Source organism: Mya arenaria, chromosome 13, assembly GCF_026914265.1.
Source record: "Mya arenaria isolate MELC-2E11 chromosome 13, ASM2691426v1".
Taxonomy (NCBI): Eukaryota; Metazoa; Mollusca; class Bivalvia; order Myida; family Myidae; genus Mya; species Mya arenaria.
In genome coordinates this window covers 4778672-4793517 of record NC_069134.1, presented here as the reverse complement: position 1 = coordinate 4793517, position 14846 = coordinate 4778672, and the positions used below count along the sequence as shown (strand labels likewise).

General features: G+C 33.4%; 1 protein-coding gene across 1 annotated transcript in view; it reads left to right on the top strand.

Annotated features, from left to right (window-relative positions):
* Positions 1–1118: 1118 nt before the first annotated feature.
* The window catches only part of LOC128213811 (neuropeptide Y receptor type 2-like), a 50904-nt gene continuing 37176 nt past the window's right edge, over positions 1119–14846 (top strand). Inside the window, exon 1 of the mRNA XM_052919867.1 lies at positions 1119–1382. Coding sequence (XP_052775827.1) covers positions 1119–1382 — 264 coding nt within the window. The remainder of the gene's footprint in view (positions 1383–14846) is intronic.

Genomic DNA, 14846 nt, shown 5'->3' with positions numbered 1-14846 from the left:
GGGGATTAGCTAAATACTTAGTAGATACATATTTAAAACGATGAAACTCACTTTACTTCACGGGAGGTTGATATTTCGAATGTATTACATGTTATATATATTAGTATATTCTTTGTTTGTGGCACATGTCGCGTTAATTGATTATTATTTTACTTACTCACTAGTACTTATTATTTCGGCGGTAGTTGTGTAAACCTTTTTCTTTTTAAACATTACCCGTTAGTAAACGCAATCATTTGATTGGACATATTCCGCAACAACTTCCATAAAGACCTCTTAAACAATACCTTAAGCATACTCATTCAGAAAAGGCGCCACTGTTATAAACTGGCGACAACCATTCCGTAACTCATAAAATATGTTTTATGATATTTTTGGATCTTCTAACGTCCAGCGGAATTTGACAATTGTGTCAAAAAATGCGTGATGTGGACTCTTTTAATATCAATTTATATGCATAGCGCAATAGGATTTATATGAGCAATTTTCCAAAAAGCCACTGGAAAACGATTTGTCTGTGACAGTCTTGAATTGCTTCCTTCTATATTTTATACGCACGGAGCCTGAAGGAATGGCTCTCTTTAAACAGGCATAACGTATGGTAATGAAGGATCTTACGGATTGAAATTTTGTTGTTAAAGAAATTTTATTTAGTAAAACAATTGCTGTGCAACTTTGCATAGCAGGCACTTGTTATTTGATATTAAAATAACGAACAACATGGGATTGTAAATTTCCACCCAGCGCGTCTTCGAGATTTTTTTCTACTTGTCTCCTCTCATGCATAAACATACCATAGTCATTCGTATTATGTTCAATACAAGCTCTCTGGATTCGCATTCAGATCGAAAGAAGAGAACTTTATGTTATTAATTTATTGATGTTAGCATGACTTAAATCTCTTTCATCGTAAGAGTTAATAATGTTGGTGAAAGGTTAATATATTGTCATTCGATAAAAACATATACAAAATATAGATAAGTAAAATATTATACACTAAGAATACCGGAAAAGAGGTGGCAATGGAACTGTAGCGAAAAATGGGAGAAATTTATTTGAATGATTCATACAAAACAACGGAATTTGAAATAATAGATTGTGGTAATAGTAGCACTGTCATGTCGTACTCCACTTTCGATGATGAGTATTATGATTTTTACGAGGACTATGAATATGACGCCGACCCCGATCACGTGCCGCTGGACCAGATGATTCCAGTGGCCTTCACCTACGGCGTTACTATGTTTCTTGGACTGCTAGGTAACAGCCTAGTGATCCTGTCCGTGGCAAAGTTCAAGACCATGCAGAACGTGACCAACATGTTTCTGTTGTCCCTGGCAACGGCAGACCTTCTACTCGTCCTCATCTGTGTACCTGTCAAGGTAAGACTATGCATATGTAGGTCGTTTTGATGGTTTCTTTTATGAATTATTATTTTTTGACATTTAATAATGCAAATGGTTTCACGTTAATCTTTTAATCATCATGTAACACCTGCTATTACCACAAAACGTCAAAAATAAATTTCAAATATTTCTTGTTGTTTCTGAAAAATCAGGATTAAATGTTAAATAGAATATTCTAAAAACAGGTATTGCAATTTTATGGGTTTTCTTTTGCTATTTCTGAAAGGTTTTGTGCATACCAGATATATTCTTTCGAAATGCAACTGATGACTTGACTTGATTTAAATAATGCCAGCCACCAAACAAGACACTGGCAAAATCTTATCACGTAATTTTCAACGTTCTGCTTTAAAAGCTAATGGGATTGGGATTTATTTTAATTATGATAAGAACATGTGATTTACGGAAAGAAAATAGAAATGCCATAAAGTCATGGCTTGTCATGTCGAGTGGAATTGCGGAAGTACTTTTACCCTGCTTTCACGCCACATTCACGAGTATACAGCAGACGTTCATCGATAATACTGGCAAACAGGTCATCGCGGATATTTTAAGGGGTCATTGCAAGATAAAAAAGATTCCGTATCAAATATCAGTTTTCATTTCAACCCATTCACCGGTTTTAGTCTAGGATTGACTTTATGATGTCAAACTATAATCAGTCAACAATTGTAATTGACTAAACCTCTTAACAGATTGTATAAATATATCATCTATCCTGAGAACAACACATATCTTTCATATTTGATGTGTGTGAAAAGAAAGTAAAATGCATAATAAATGCATAATATCTTTCCTTCTTTATTAAGGCAATGATTTCCTTTACGTTAAAGGGAGATCATTATGTAGGAGAATTTAGAAAAAGATCCTTCCGTGGACAAAGAAGCTTTCCGCTTTCGAGTCGGCTACTTTAATATTTTGATTAAAGGTAATTACAACATAAGTATCGCAAACAGTTGAGTTCATCATGATTTGTTTATTTGTCATTTACGATTGTACTTAATTTGGGATTGTTTGGGTTAGAGTCAGGTTGTGCACAGAAAGTAGTTTAAACCTCCAGAAAATTACCTAACAATCCTTGATATACACCCTTGGCTATATATATTTCAATATAGGTAGTGGTTTATTTGTGGAGTTTTGTGCTGTTGTTTCATTTTTCTGGTTTGTATTTGTTTTGTTTTTTGTGTTCTGTATCGTTGACCCTGTGCCATTAAACGGGATTAATGCTTTAACTTTCGACTTCTTGACTTGTTTCTGTAGTTTTTCATATCAATACTGAGTTAAACAATTGTAGTTTGCAATAAGACAGGTGATAGTGCTTTACGTTCAGCATACGGGGGTCAGTGGTTCGAGCCCTGCACTCGGCAAATCTTTTGCCGGTATACACGTTAAAGCAATGGTACCGAGAATAATGCGTCAATACAAGAACGTCTTCTAACATGTTTCGATACCTGAAACTAAACAATCAGTTCTTCTTTATTTGAAAATATATCAACGATGAAAAAGTTTGTATAAACTACTATCTGCATGTAAATAATTGTAATAGAACATAATGAAGGGACATAAGTCACCAAATTATCTTCCCACATCCGTCAATATCTCAAAACAATGACATCGTAATTAAAAAAAGGATTTTGGATAGCTATAAAGCAATACTTCGTTTACATGATTTGATTGCGAATAAAACTCCATTGTATTCTACAAAAACAATAAGGTTGAGAAAGAAGGAGTTTTTGTTAGAAATTTCCGTTTTGGCAATTTGTAACATCCAAATAAAACAACAAGTGAAAACTTTAGGCCTGATCAAGGATGAGATTTATGAAATAGTATGTTTTGCTTCGTATTTATTCCTTCTAGAAATTAATCAGATAATTAATTTGCTATGTGTTTTTCTTGAAATTAAAGTAATTCCATTATATTAGTTCCTCCAGCATGAACAGTTCCTCACTTTTTTTAATTATTAATATCTGTATCATCTCAGGAAGTTTAACATTAATTGCAAAACCACACTACATATCGACAAGCGCTTTCTGCACCTAAATAACTAACAAGCAATCGTTCAGTAAATAGAATGTGTTATATCATAGTGTTTCTATTTCTTTCAAAATGTAGTTATAATTAATACAAAATTGCAATAAACAGATGAACCAACCAAAGGAATGTAGCTAGGAATGTTATTCCTAGTGAATATGTTAGCCGATGATAGGTTATTTTTTTGGTGCAAAGATATTGTTTTTGTCTCGTGTATTTCATCTGTAAAGGACTATTGATAATTTGCAAATAAACAATCTGTAGAGACAGGAATTGGGCTCTTGCTCAGTTATCGTAGACATAACGAATGTCTGCTGTACGGACACAACACATACTGCTACTGATACAATGCATTCCTCATTACAGAACACTTGTAGTTATCATGACATTGTTTATGGTGTTATTATTGAAATAATTACTATACTTATATTGTAATTCTCCGTGTTCCAGGTTGCAAAGACAAATTATAAAAATGCATTGAAATGTAAAAATAACGTTCGGTATTATATATGTTATCTCGCTGTGCAAATAGGAAATCGATATAATAAAAAATATTTTTTTAATAATTTATACACCCCGAAAGGTGAATCCTTCAGCAGCGCAATACAATGATCAATAAGAAATGTCATTTTTATTTATATTTCTCCAAAGAAGAGACTTCTTAAATAACAAAACATATAAGATTTGGGACCATAGCACATTTTGTTGGTGTTGTTTTTTTCGGAAACAGGGATTTACATAACTAAGAGTAGCGGTTCGATTTATTATTGCATGATACATCATGTTTAAAAAACAACAACTGACAAACTGGCCACATTTTTTGTCCACTGACAAAAGCGCATATCTCGTTTCAAATCTCGATTTACATGTAAACGTTAATTAATCTTGATCGACAGTAAATGCCAAAACAGATATCAACTAGAATGACAGCTGGTAATCATGCTGCTGAATGTTTCTTAGAATGGAAGAAACAACACGCACTGTAGTGTATGAAATGAATGTCGTGTGGAGGGTTTCATTTATACCAATAACAATGTAATTAACCCAGATGAGATGACAACGCAAGCCACCATGAGCCCATATCAATCAAACCATTGTGAACATAATACGGTGTGCAATGGACCTTGGTGGGAGGCTTTATTATAAAACCACGAAACGACATATTAGGGTTCCAGGAAAACAACGTGAAGACAGGTACAAGATACACGCATACACGAGGGGCAAGGCACACACGTCTAGAAGAGGCGACATGATGTTTTTGGTTTCTAACGATGACTGAATCGTATCTTTGAAAAGTATTTGCATTAGGTGCTCTGAATTGTTTCCCTCCGTCTGCAGATAAAGTTGGGATCTCTAATCATTGAAGTACTTGGGGTTTACCTTTTCGTTTTTTATTATTATTTGTTTTATTGATAAGATTCCTCAATTTAATGCATACTTTGATAAGATTTACCTTTTGCGTTTTATCTTTATTAAGAATTGTTGGGATAAGAGTGAGGTTTGTGCACATGAACTGGTTTAAACCCCCAGTAAATTTTCATTTTACTGACCGTTTCAAGGTGGTACCTAACAATTCTTGATAAACATATCAATTATATATATATATATATATATATATATATATATATATATATATATATATATTTGTAGAGTTTTGTGCTGATCTATGTTTCTTGTTTGTGAATTAATGTTCTATGTCTTTGGCGTTTGCCCATTGCCACTAAACCGGGTTTATGTTTAAACTTTTTGCTACTGAGCATGTTTCTGTAGCTTTTTGCATATATAATGAAATAGCATTGTATAATGTCATCATGTGTCAATAAAACCGTGAGAAACCCGGCATCATACACAAGTATAGGGACATTGTACACACGTCCAGTAGATACATCAACAATACATACAGATCAAGGAGAACGATGAACAAACCGGCAGCATACAACGAATATATAAAAGCCACGTAGTTAAAAATGGGTTCAGAACGCCGTCTTGCCTTTCGCTCTTCACTTAGGAATCGGAAGTTACGGTGTTTATAGATAGAGTGTGTCTCGTTTGTCCACCCTGGATCAATTGGTTTTATTTGAGACCGGTGACAATGTAAATATCAAACAGGTTTACGTAGAGAGTATTGTCAATAACAATATCAGTTGCCACTAGCTTTTTAAAGTTTCAAAAACAAAGAATCCTTTATAAAATGACTCGATATGCACTAAAATTTATTAAATTTACACAATTGTTTGATATTTTCATAAATGCCACAGATGTTTTAAATCATATATATCGTGGTTGGGCTACGGACTTCGTAATCAAACGCGTTCCATTTCAAAGGCAAGCCTATTGGGAGAACACTTGACAACATTCTAGGATACGTCAATATTGATGTCATCTACCGTTCTTGATTAAATCTCTTTTTAATGTAAGCTGACAACTATACAATTAAACTATGTCTTCGTCACGACACCCAGCATTACCAGGCAATATGTCTTTCGAAACGAACTGAGGAATCAGTTGTTCAAAATGAATTAAGTTTCTATACCGTTGTAGTGTTTCATTGTGTTTATCTCCTTCGAAGAGATTTTTTAAGTATTTCAAGGAAAATATAATTGAGTTTTCACGAAAAATAAAGACCAACATAATTGATATCGGTATTCATTTAAGAACTGATCGAAAAAATTCTTGCGCATATGCTGTATGAACGCAATCGGTCACGCGATCAAATTCAATGAAGCGCACTAGCTAACGACAACAGAATTGAAATAGAAGTTACGGACAAACATGATATTTTTTATGTCCTCTATCCATTAAACAAAAGTGCGGTGATTTTTGGCTGTTGTTTATGTTTAATTATTATGTTTCAGTTACTGACACAATGGAGGGAACTATTATTATACACATTATAAGATACTAAATACCTAACTTTTGTCATTTTTTATGATTTTGTTCACAATGACTCCAATTCAATCTTAAAGCCGTTTTGTATTCAATAATGGTTTTACTCTAGAGATGATTCATTAAGCGATCGTTTTATTTATCTGTTAAGAAAGTTTGATATAAACATTATTTTTAAAGAACTAAAAACGAAAGTAGTTCTTTATGGACATACTAGCCTCATCGACATACTTTCTAACAGGAAAAAATACCACAGAAACGGAACTAAAATATATTTTTTTCGTTATTATTTATCTAGGTTTTGCATTTCTTCCTCATTTGCTTTTAGTCGGGCAGTATCATCAGCATCGAACCATTGGGCATTTATAGGTACATGGCCGTTTTTTTACTAGAACTATAACAACTATAGAGAACGAAGAACACATTGTCATACCTCAACTCATTTTTCCATTCCAAAGAACAATGTAACTCAAAATTACTTATCTATTTACTCGTTTTTAATTTATTTTTATCTTGTGCATTTTGCTGATGAACAATTCTGTTCAGTATTCTGACTCCGTGTCTGAATTGCAGCTATTAATTATATGAATATGTAACAGTGTCTTAGTAACAAGTTGAAAAATAACATTCAGAAACAAGTTTTTCCATTTTTCTCACCAAAGATATTCCTAATAGGCGGTGAAACAGGAAGAAATTTCCCTGTTCATTTTATTTCAATGTCTTCGCGACTATAAAGATCTACGGAACTCGACGGGCTGTATGAATTAAAGCAGATATTTACACCAGTGTTATGCATTAACTTAATAAGAACACGAATAAAGCGGGGCTTAATTTAAATTAATCGTACTGAATTAAATTCAAATAATTGCATTTATGCGTTCGGTATAATTGTAACAGTTGTAAGAAGATTCCAGCAAGGAAACTGTTTGTGCGGTGGGCATTTCACAAATGAGGAACGCATCGTTAACTTTAAGAATCGAATTATTTTCGTAATATGTGGACTGTTCGATGCATTTCTTCAAAATCAAGTTAATTCAACCGGTAACTGAAATCACGTTTTATTGTCTGGGAGCTATTCATGAATGTCTGTCTTAATTGTCCAATGTGCATTCTACGCCATTTCGATAAATATTCCGAGTTTTTATATTTATGTTGCTGCTGAATATTCACGTTTTCATATTTTTATTTTATGTGTTCATCTTATCTCATAAAGATTTTTAAGTTTTTAATTTTAATGTAATAAGAATTACAATGCGAAGCTAAGCAGGAAAATCCGATTTTGTAGGATAATGTATTAATGTAGCTTTAAAAAATCATATATTAATATACCATTAACGATGTGACTAAATCCATTATCTTAAGTCGATGTGCTGTCTAAGGAAAACGTTTTATAGCATTTATTTGAAGTTTAAAAATGACGTTATATGGAACATTGATATATCAGGTTTAATTCCACAAGTGTTAGCAGTAAAAAAAACTAGTACATTGATATATATATTCTGTGAAATTTAATTCATATTTCTGAAATATTAAATTTGCATCTTCCTTTAATTTCTCGTTGAAAGCAAAAGAGCATTTGTCTGAATTATGAGTTCAATTCAAAGTTCTAAGGTTCCATTGGAATTGTTTGACAAAACAAAAGATAATTACACTTGTAGAAAAAGGTTTAATATTAAAATAATATTTATGAAATCAGAGCTTATCGCTTTGCTTTGGTGATTTATAATATTTGTGTTTTAGTTGATACTGGTTTAGATATGAACTTAGTTGATACTGGTTTAGATATGAACATGAGTAAAATAAGATTTTTGATAAAGGGTAGTTCTAGGCTGAGCTAGCGAAATATTTCTTCACCAAGGGTGTTTCAAAATGCTCATTGAGTTGTGGAATACTTGAGGTGATTTCATAATCAATTTGAACGTTTAATGTTTTATACTGTCTTTAATTCGATATGCCGGCTAAAATAAAACTAACTTTCTTTCGATTCCAATGGCCATGCTGAGGTTTCCATATTATATACTTAAACCGATATTGGTGTAAATAGTTTGTTGTCTTGTGACGTTTTTTGTCGTTTGGTTAGTGGTTGTTTCGACTTGATCCTCTGGTCTTGAAACAGAATAATGGGGCAACTCTTGCCTACCTGTATTGACCATGTAGTTCAAATTTAGTGTATGGCCACTGTTCAAAACGTTGAACTGTTGAAAGGAATAAAAATAAAAGATAGTGTGCACTTCACTTCTTAAGGATGTTGGACAGTTTATTTCAAAACACCTTGTTATGAGCTACAGCCGATGAGGTTTGCTTACGGAGAATGCTTCAAAACTCGCACTTAAACTTTTGCTCTGTTAATGAAGCTAAAAGAAAGCTAGTTTGGGATGCGTTATGGGATATAAGTCAAACATTGTTCTCACAAATATAAAACATAAATAACAACGAACAGTGTCAGTTCATTTTGAAGTATTTTGAACCTGGCAATTTCGACTTGCAGATTACTACGTTAACGCTGTGCCGATATGATATTTATGTGCTTAAATGTCTTGATTTTCGATTTTCGTTAAGACACCTTTGCCACTGGCTGAAATATAGAGCTGCGGCATGTTAAGAAACATTAACAAGTAATGATATTGCATTATAGTATGCCATGTGCTAGTTTGAATATGAATTGGTACCGTCTTTAAAACTTCTTTGCAAACTACAATTTATAAATATCATTGTGTTTTGACAGTACTATTATCACTTTTGTATTTTTTTTCTTCTGTATATGTATACATGTAAATTGCAAGAATTCATATGCTCACTGTTGTAATTAACCTTCTGTATTTGTATATACGTTTTACTCTCCTACTTGGAGGAAATAAAGATAACACCGAATGGTTGATAAGTGTTAGGATATGTCTGATGTTTATATTTCGGAAGGATTTAACCCTGTCCTCTATCCAGTAAGCTGTTATTATTGTCAGTGAGTGACTCTTGTTGGTTGTCGACAGTGCGGCGGCGCACGTTAATTCTTGTACAGATAATAACTTAAGTAGAAATAAATCGTAGAACACTGATCCAAGAAGAACCTTAAACAACCAATTAAATTCACGCATAGAACCATACAGAAATGAAACATTGAACCGAGAGTGACTAAATAAATTTGAGCATTATGACGTGACGTGCGTGACGACTGAGAGATCGGTTCTTGAAGGAAAATACTGGCTGTATGACTGTGGGTGAATCACAGACTAATGAGTTTACTTTAAAAATAGTTCTCCATTATCCTCAAGCACAAGAATATCGTTGTCAAGAAAAAGCATCAGTTAGAAACGTATATATGTAGTAAATAAACTTAGATACAACGTGAAGAAGGTGGAGCTAACCTGTAATGAAACATGTTATGTTAGGATATCATTTTGTTTTATTTTCCAACGGTTCTGTTCATTGTTTGGAAAAAGTTTAACATGTCCAATAATGCAATTGAAACTCCAGGGACAATATTGAAATAATTCAAATTACAATGTTAAATTATTCCCGAGGAGACTACTTTCTTTGTGGACGGTCGACACACCGTCTGAGGAAGTATATTGAAAACCTGCACTAACTCATATAAGGCGTCACGTAACACGATGACGCACTAGATCCATTTCTTGTTGGTGAAACGGTCAGCTTAGTAAATCATCATAAACTTCTAGATAATAAATCGTGATATGAACCGCCTGCAAATATTTTCATATTACTTCTCTTTGAAGGCAAATGAGAAATAATGAATAATATGGGATTTCAAACCTCCAATGTTTATTGTTACTGACCAAATGTTTCCATAAACAGATTAACCGCAATTCTCACATATCCAGTGTAAATACATGCAGTTGTGAATTTTACTTTCAAAACTTCGCTACAAGGTTCCAAAACAACTGAAAGTAATTTACATATAGCTGTGTGCACAGCGGGTGCGTAAATGAGTAACTGGTGTTATTCATGTAACATACAATTTACAACAATATAACATTATTTGCACAGCGTCGACTTTGTAAAATCAGAAGTATTCCGAAGGTATTGCGTTCATCGACACATCAATGCAATTGGAAGGTAATAAGTTATTCTAAGGAATCACAATAGGCGTGAACATCTCTTAAAATTGTAAAAGCGTTTTGTGATTAATGCTTTATCTTCAATACAGCAATGAAAACCACATTGAATTACTAACATATTAACAATTTTCTTTAAATGCATATGGTTCATGGCCTAACAGACACAACGTCTCAAGACGCTTCACGCGAATTGCAAATTGCAAACACATCTACACATCGTTATCAGCAAAAATTGGGGCTGCCGCCTAAGAACGGTCATTAAAAACAGATCAATGGGGGTTTGACCGATTTGCGAGAACTCAACCTTACACTTATCCCAACCTAAGAGCAACACCAAGTTGGTGGTTGATACATGCTTGTGGAGTTATTTTTAAAATCTTATGCTGGCTCGTGTCTACGAGATTGTTCGTGATTTTATCGATTAATTCCGGCTTATATCTCGATGGATATTTACTATCATTTATATAGTTTGTTTCGTTGTTTTCTATTTTCATTAAGTGATCCTACTCGATTGTATAATGATACTTTAATTCCCAGACTTTATACTTAGTTTTAAATCTCACTAAGGCAAGCTCTGTTAGATAGCTGTTTTTTATTGACTTTATCGTAGCACTGTTGTTTTATGCTTTCGTTTGTAGTTGATGTAAATATCCGATCGTTGAGTACTTACCGATAAGTTTTTTACTCGTAAATGCGTGCGTTTTTTTACTTTATTCATCAGTTTTCAAGTTGATTTTGGAACTGTTGAGGCTTAAAATTTTGATTTGTATTTATTGATAAATATTGGGACAGTGAGCTTATGATAATACCATGTACTTTAAGCCAGCAGCAGATTAAAGGGGCGAATCTAGAAATTGATGCTAGATATTGACGGTGCCATCCCCCCTCCCCCCGGCACACACACACTGGATCCGCTAGAGGACATATGTTTCAATAAGACTGTGTTTCAGTTGTTTTTCATTAAAAACATCAAGCTCAACTGGATGATAACACAAAAGTAATCGAATTCTTGAAAGCTTTGCTGTCTTCTTAATAATATCATATCAATAATTTACACTTCAAGCAGATGTCTGCCGATCAACTTTTAGAATTTGCAAAGTTAAGATATTCTGTACTTGATCTATGAGATGTTCATGGCAAACAATAGGTGTATGTAGTTTATAAGTATGTGGCGCGATTAATCCCACAGAGGGTTTAGATCTTAACGCACTCTCATTGATTCTTGGGAAATACTTCGAATACCAATATTTGATTTATTTGTTGAAACATACCGAGCCCTATTTTCATTCCAAACATAAGGAAACCCGCGCGTAGACGCTCATACTTAAATATATGATATGTGTAGTATTTATTTCCTTTGACAGTATATCTTAACTGATAGATAGAATGGCACACATTTTAATAATATATTAAGAAACAATAGTGATATGCAACCCATGTACTCTTCTTCAATTTAACGCTAATTTAATGGGTCAATGACGTCATTTTGAAGACGCAGTTATAAAAATATGAACATGGTGAGTTACATTGAAGACAGATAACGTTAAAATATGTTAACTAGTTGTACGACGTGTGATTTATCGGTATTTTAGGCATGTGTATGTATACTCAATAATTATATGTTATTTTAACATTGTCATTTTGCCTACAGAATATAATTTTGTTTTTAAAATGTAAGTTGCTTGATGACCTTGGTGGAGGTGATAGGCGTGTAGCTAAAAATGGCGACATGATGTCGATATGCGTAAGCTGTAAATTGTCTACATTCTTATGAAATATGGCTAAAGTAATGATTTCCGAGCATGCACGTTACGTATTAGCTCTATGATAAACAATTCAAAATCGCCGAGAATCATTTACGGATTTTACAAGAGAACAAAACAACTGTTTAAATAATACAGTCCAGAGGGGGTTTCTGTGTGCATGAAAGATCCCCTCAGCATTACTAGTATTGCTGATTTTGTTAGAGGATGGTTATGACCATGATGCGGCACGATCAACCTGACTTTTCTAGCACCTGAGCCCATCCTCTAACAAAACCAGCAATGATATTGAGGGGACCTTTCATGTACACTGACACCCTCAGGGACTAGACTAAAACACATATGGTTTTGTTAGATTTGAACAAAAATGAGACAGGATAAATGTAATAATAGGTAAGTGCCGTTGATGTTTACAAATTTTCTTGCTCGGCTGTTGAATTTATCGGGTTCGCATTTGACTCAACAGAATAATTCAAATACTTTGCAAAATATAATTTCGCCATTGACGGCTCTAACGTACTGTTCTTTTAATAATATATTATACATACTCGACAGGTTTGACTCAGATGCTGTCTGAACCAATGCTCGCAATTTTTATTCATAAGTAATTTAGAAGAAAGATGATGTATTGTTCATATGTTTAATACGATGACAATGTATTTCACTAGACAAATATCTCGGTGAAATATGAAACGATGGTGGTATATACTTTTTTATTTGTATATAGTTTTAATTATGAACGCCATTGTATATCGTTCAATTGTCAGCTCGCCATTTCTTTCGAATACCGATATAAAACAATGAAAACTACATGGACCAATCCCCAAAACAGTACATTCTGGAAACGAGAAGATTGCGGCCAATGTCAGAAGTTCCTCCTGCTACTCTGGTGTCACAAAAGTCACTGCGGGCGACGCGTTCCCTCCCTTAATGTCATGTCATAGTGAGTAACGGTAATGACATGAAATGTCGTCCAACAAAATCCGCCGTAAAGCATCAAAATAAATTGAAGTATATATTACTTTATCATTGATTTTAAGGAAACGGCATCGGCTTTATATGTGAATAATGCTATTACTTTCAACATTACTGTGGACAACAGTGTGTTGTGCAAATTAAATACATATTGTCTTGTAAAGGTGTGTTAATCAATCAATGCTAATCGTTTTATTTAAACGCAAATAGAAAATGAGCGACAAGGACGTCTGGTGTACATTTAGAGAGTTACTTAGCAGCATATCTTACAGACACGTTCAGGTTCTTGTAAAATAATTATGACCAGTTAATCTATATGCACTTAAAACAAACATAGTTGGTATAAAATGTGTTCAAGTAGATGGTAAGTGTGTGTTTTAAGTATGTTTATTGTCAACCATCTCGCAAGTTAGATATAAATTTTAATGGCATTTTGATGTTTCTAATGTTCTTTGTAGATTTTATAGAATTTTAATTTCATGTCAAATCATATTAAAAGGAAGTCGTGATTACCTTCTGGCATTAACTTTTAAAGTTTCCAAACAAATAAATAAATCTGAATTAAACAATACGAGCGACATGCCTAGCAGTCCAACGTTCAAATATATAAACCCTGTTTAGAGGCACTAGGTATGATACACGACCACACACGCATTGAAATAGCTTTACCAATAAATGATGGGAGTACCACATTGGAACGGTCAGTGAAACTAGAGTTCACAGGAACACGAGTCTACTTGGGAAAGAAAATGGTTTATATTTCCATAGCCTCATGTAAAGTTTTGTGTACAGTTTGTTTTCCAGCAAGCAAATTACATATATCCTTATATTATCATTCTTTGGGTTTATTGAACAGATTTTTACGACAGAGGAAGTTAACAGAATTAGATTAAAAAGCGACAAGGACGTCTGGTGTACATTTAGAGAGTAATTAGCAGCATATCTTACAGACACGTTCAGGTTCTTGTAAAATAATTATGACCAGTTAATCTATATGCACTTAAAACAAACATAGTTGGTATAAAATGTGTTCAAGTAGATGGTAAGTGTGTGTTTTAAGTATGTTTATTGTCAACCATCTCGCAAGTTAGATATAAATTTTAATGGCATTTTGATGTTTCTAATGTTCTTTGTAGATTTTATAGAATTTTATTTTCATGTCAAATCATATTAAAAGGAAGTCGTGATTACCTTCTGGCATTAACTTTTAAAGTCTCCAAACAAATAAATAAATCTGAATTAAACAATACGAGCGACATGCCTAGCAGTCCAACGTTCAAATATATAAACCCTGTTTAGAGGCACTAGGTTTGATACACGACCACACACGCATTGAAATAGCTTTACCAATAAATGATGGGAGTACCACATTGGAACGGTCAGTGAAACTAGAGTTCACAGGAACACGAGTCTACTTGGGAAAGAAAATGGTTTATATTTCCATAGCCTCATGTAAAGTTTTGTGTAACGTTTGTTTTCCAGCAAGCAAATTACATATATCCTTATATTATCATTCTTTGGGTTTATTGAACAGATTTTTACGACAGAGGAAGTTAACAGAATTAGATTAAAAAGGTACTAAACAAAGGTTTTATCAATATTAGGAATAGCTTCAGGAGAGGTGGTTTTTCATCTGTTATATATTGCAAATTATCAATCGTCCACGTTTCTAGACAGATTTTCAACGAAATCATATGGATTATAGAATTACA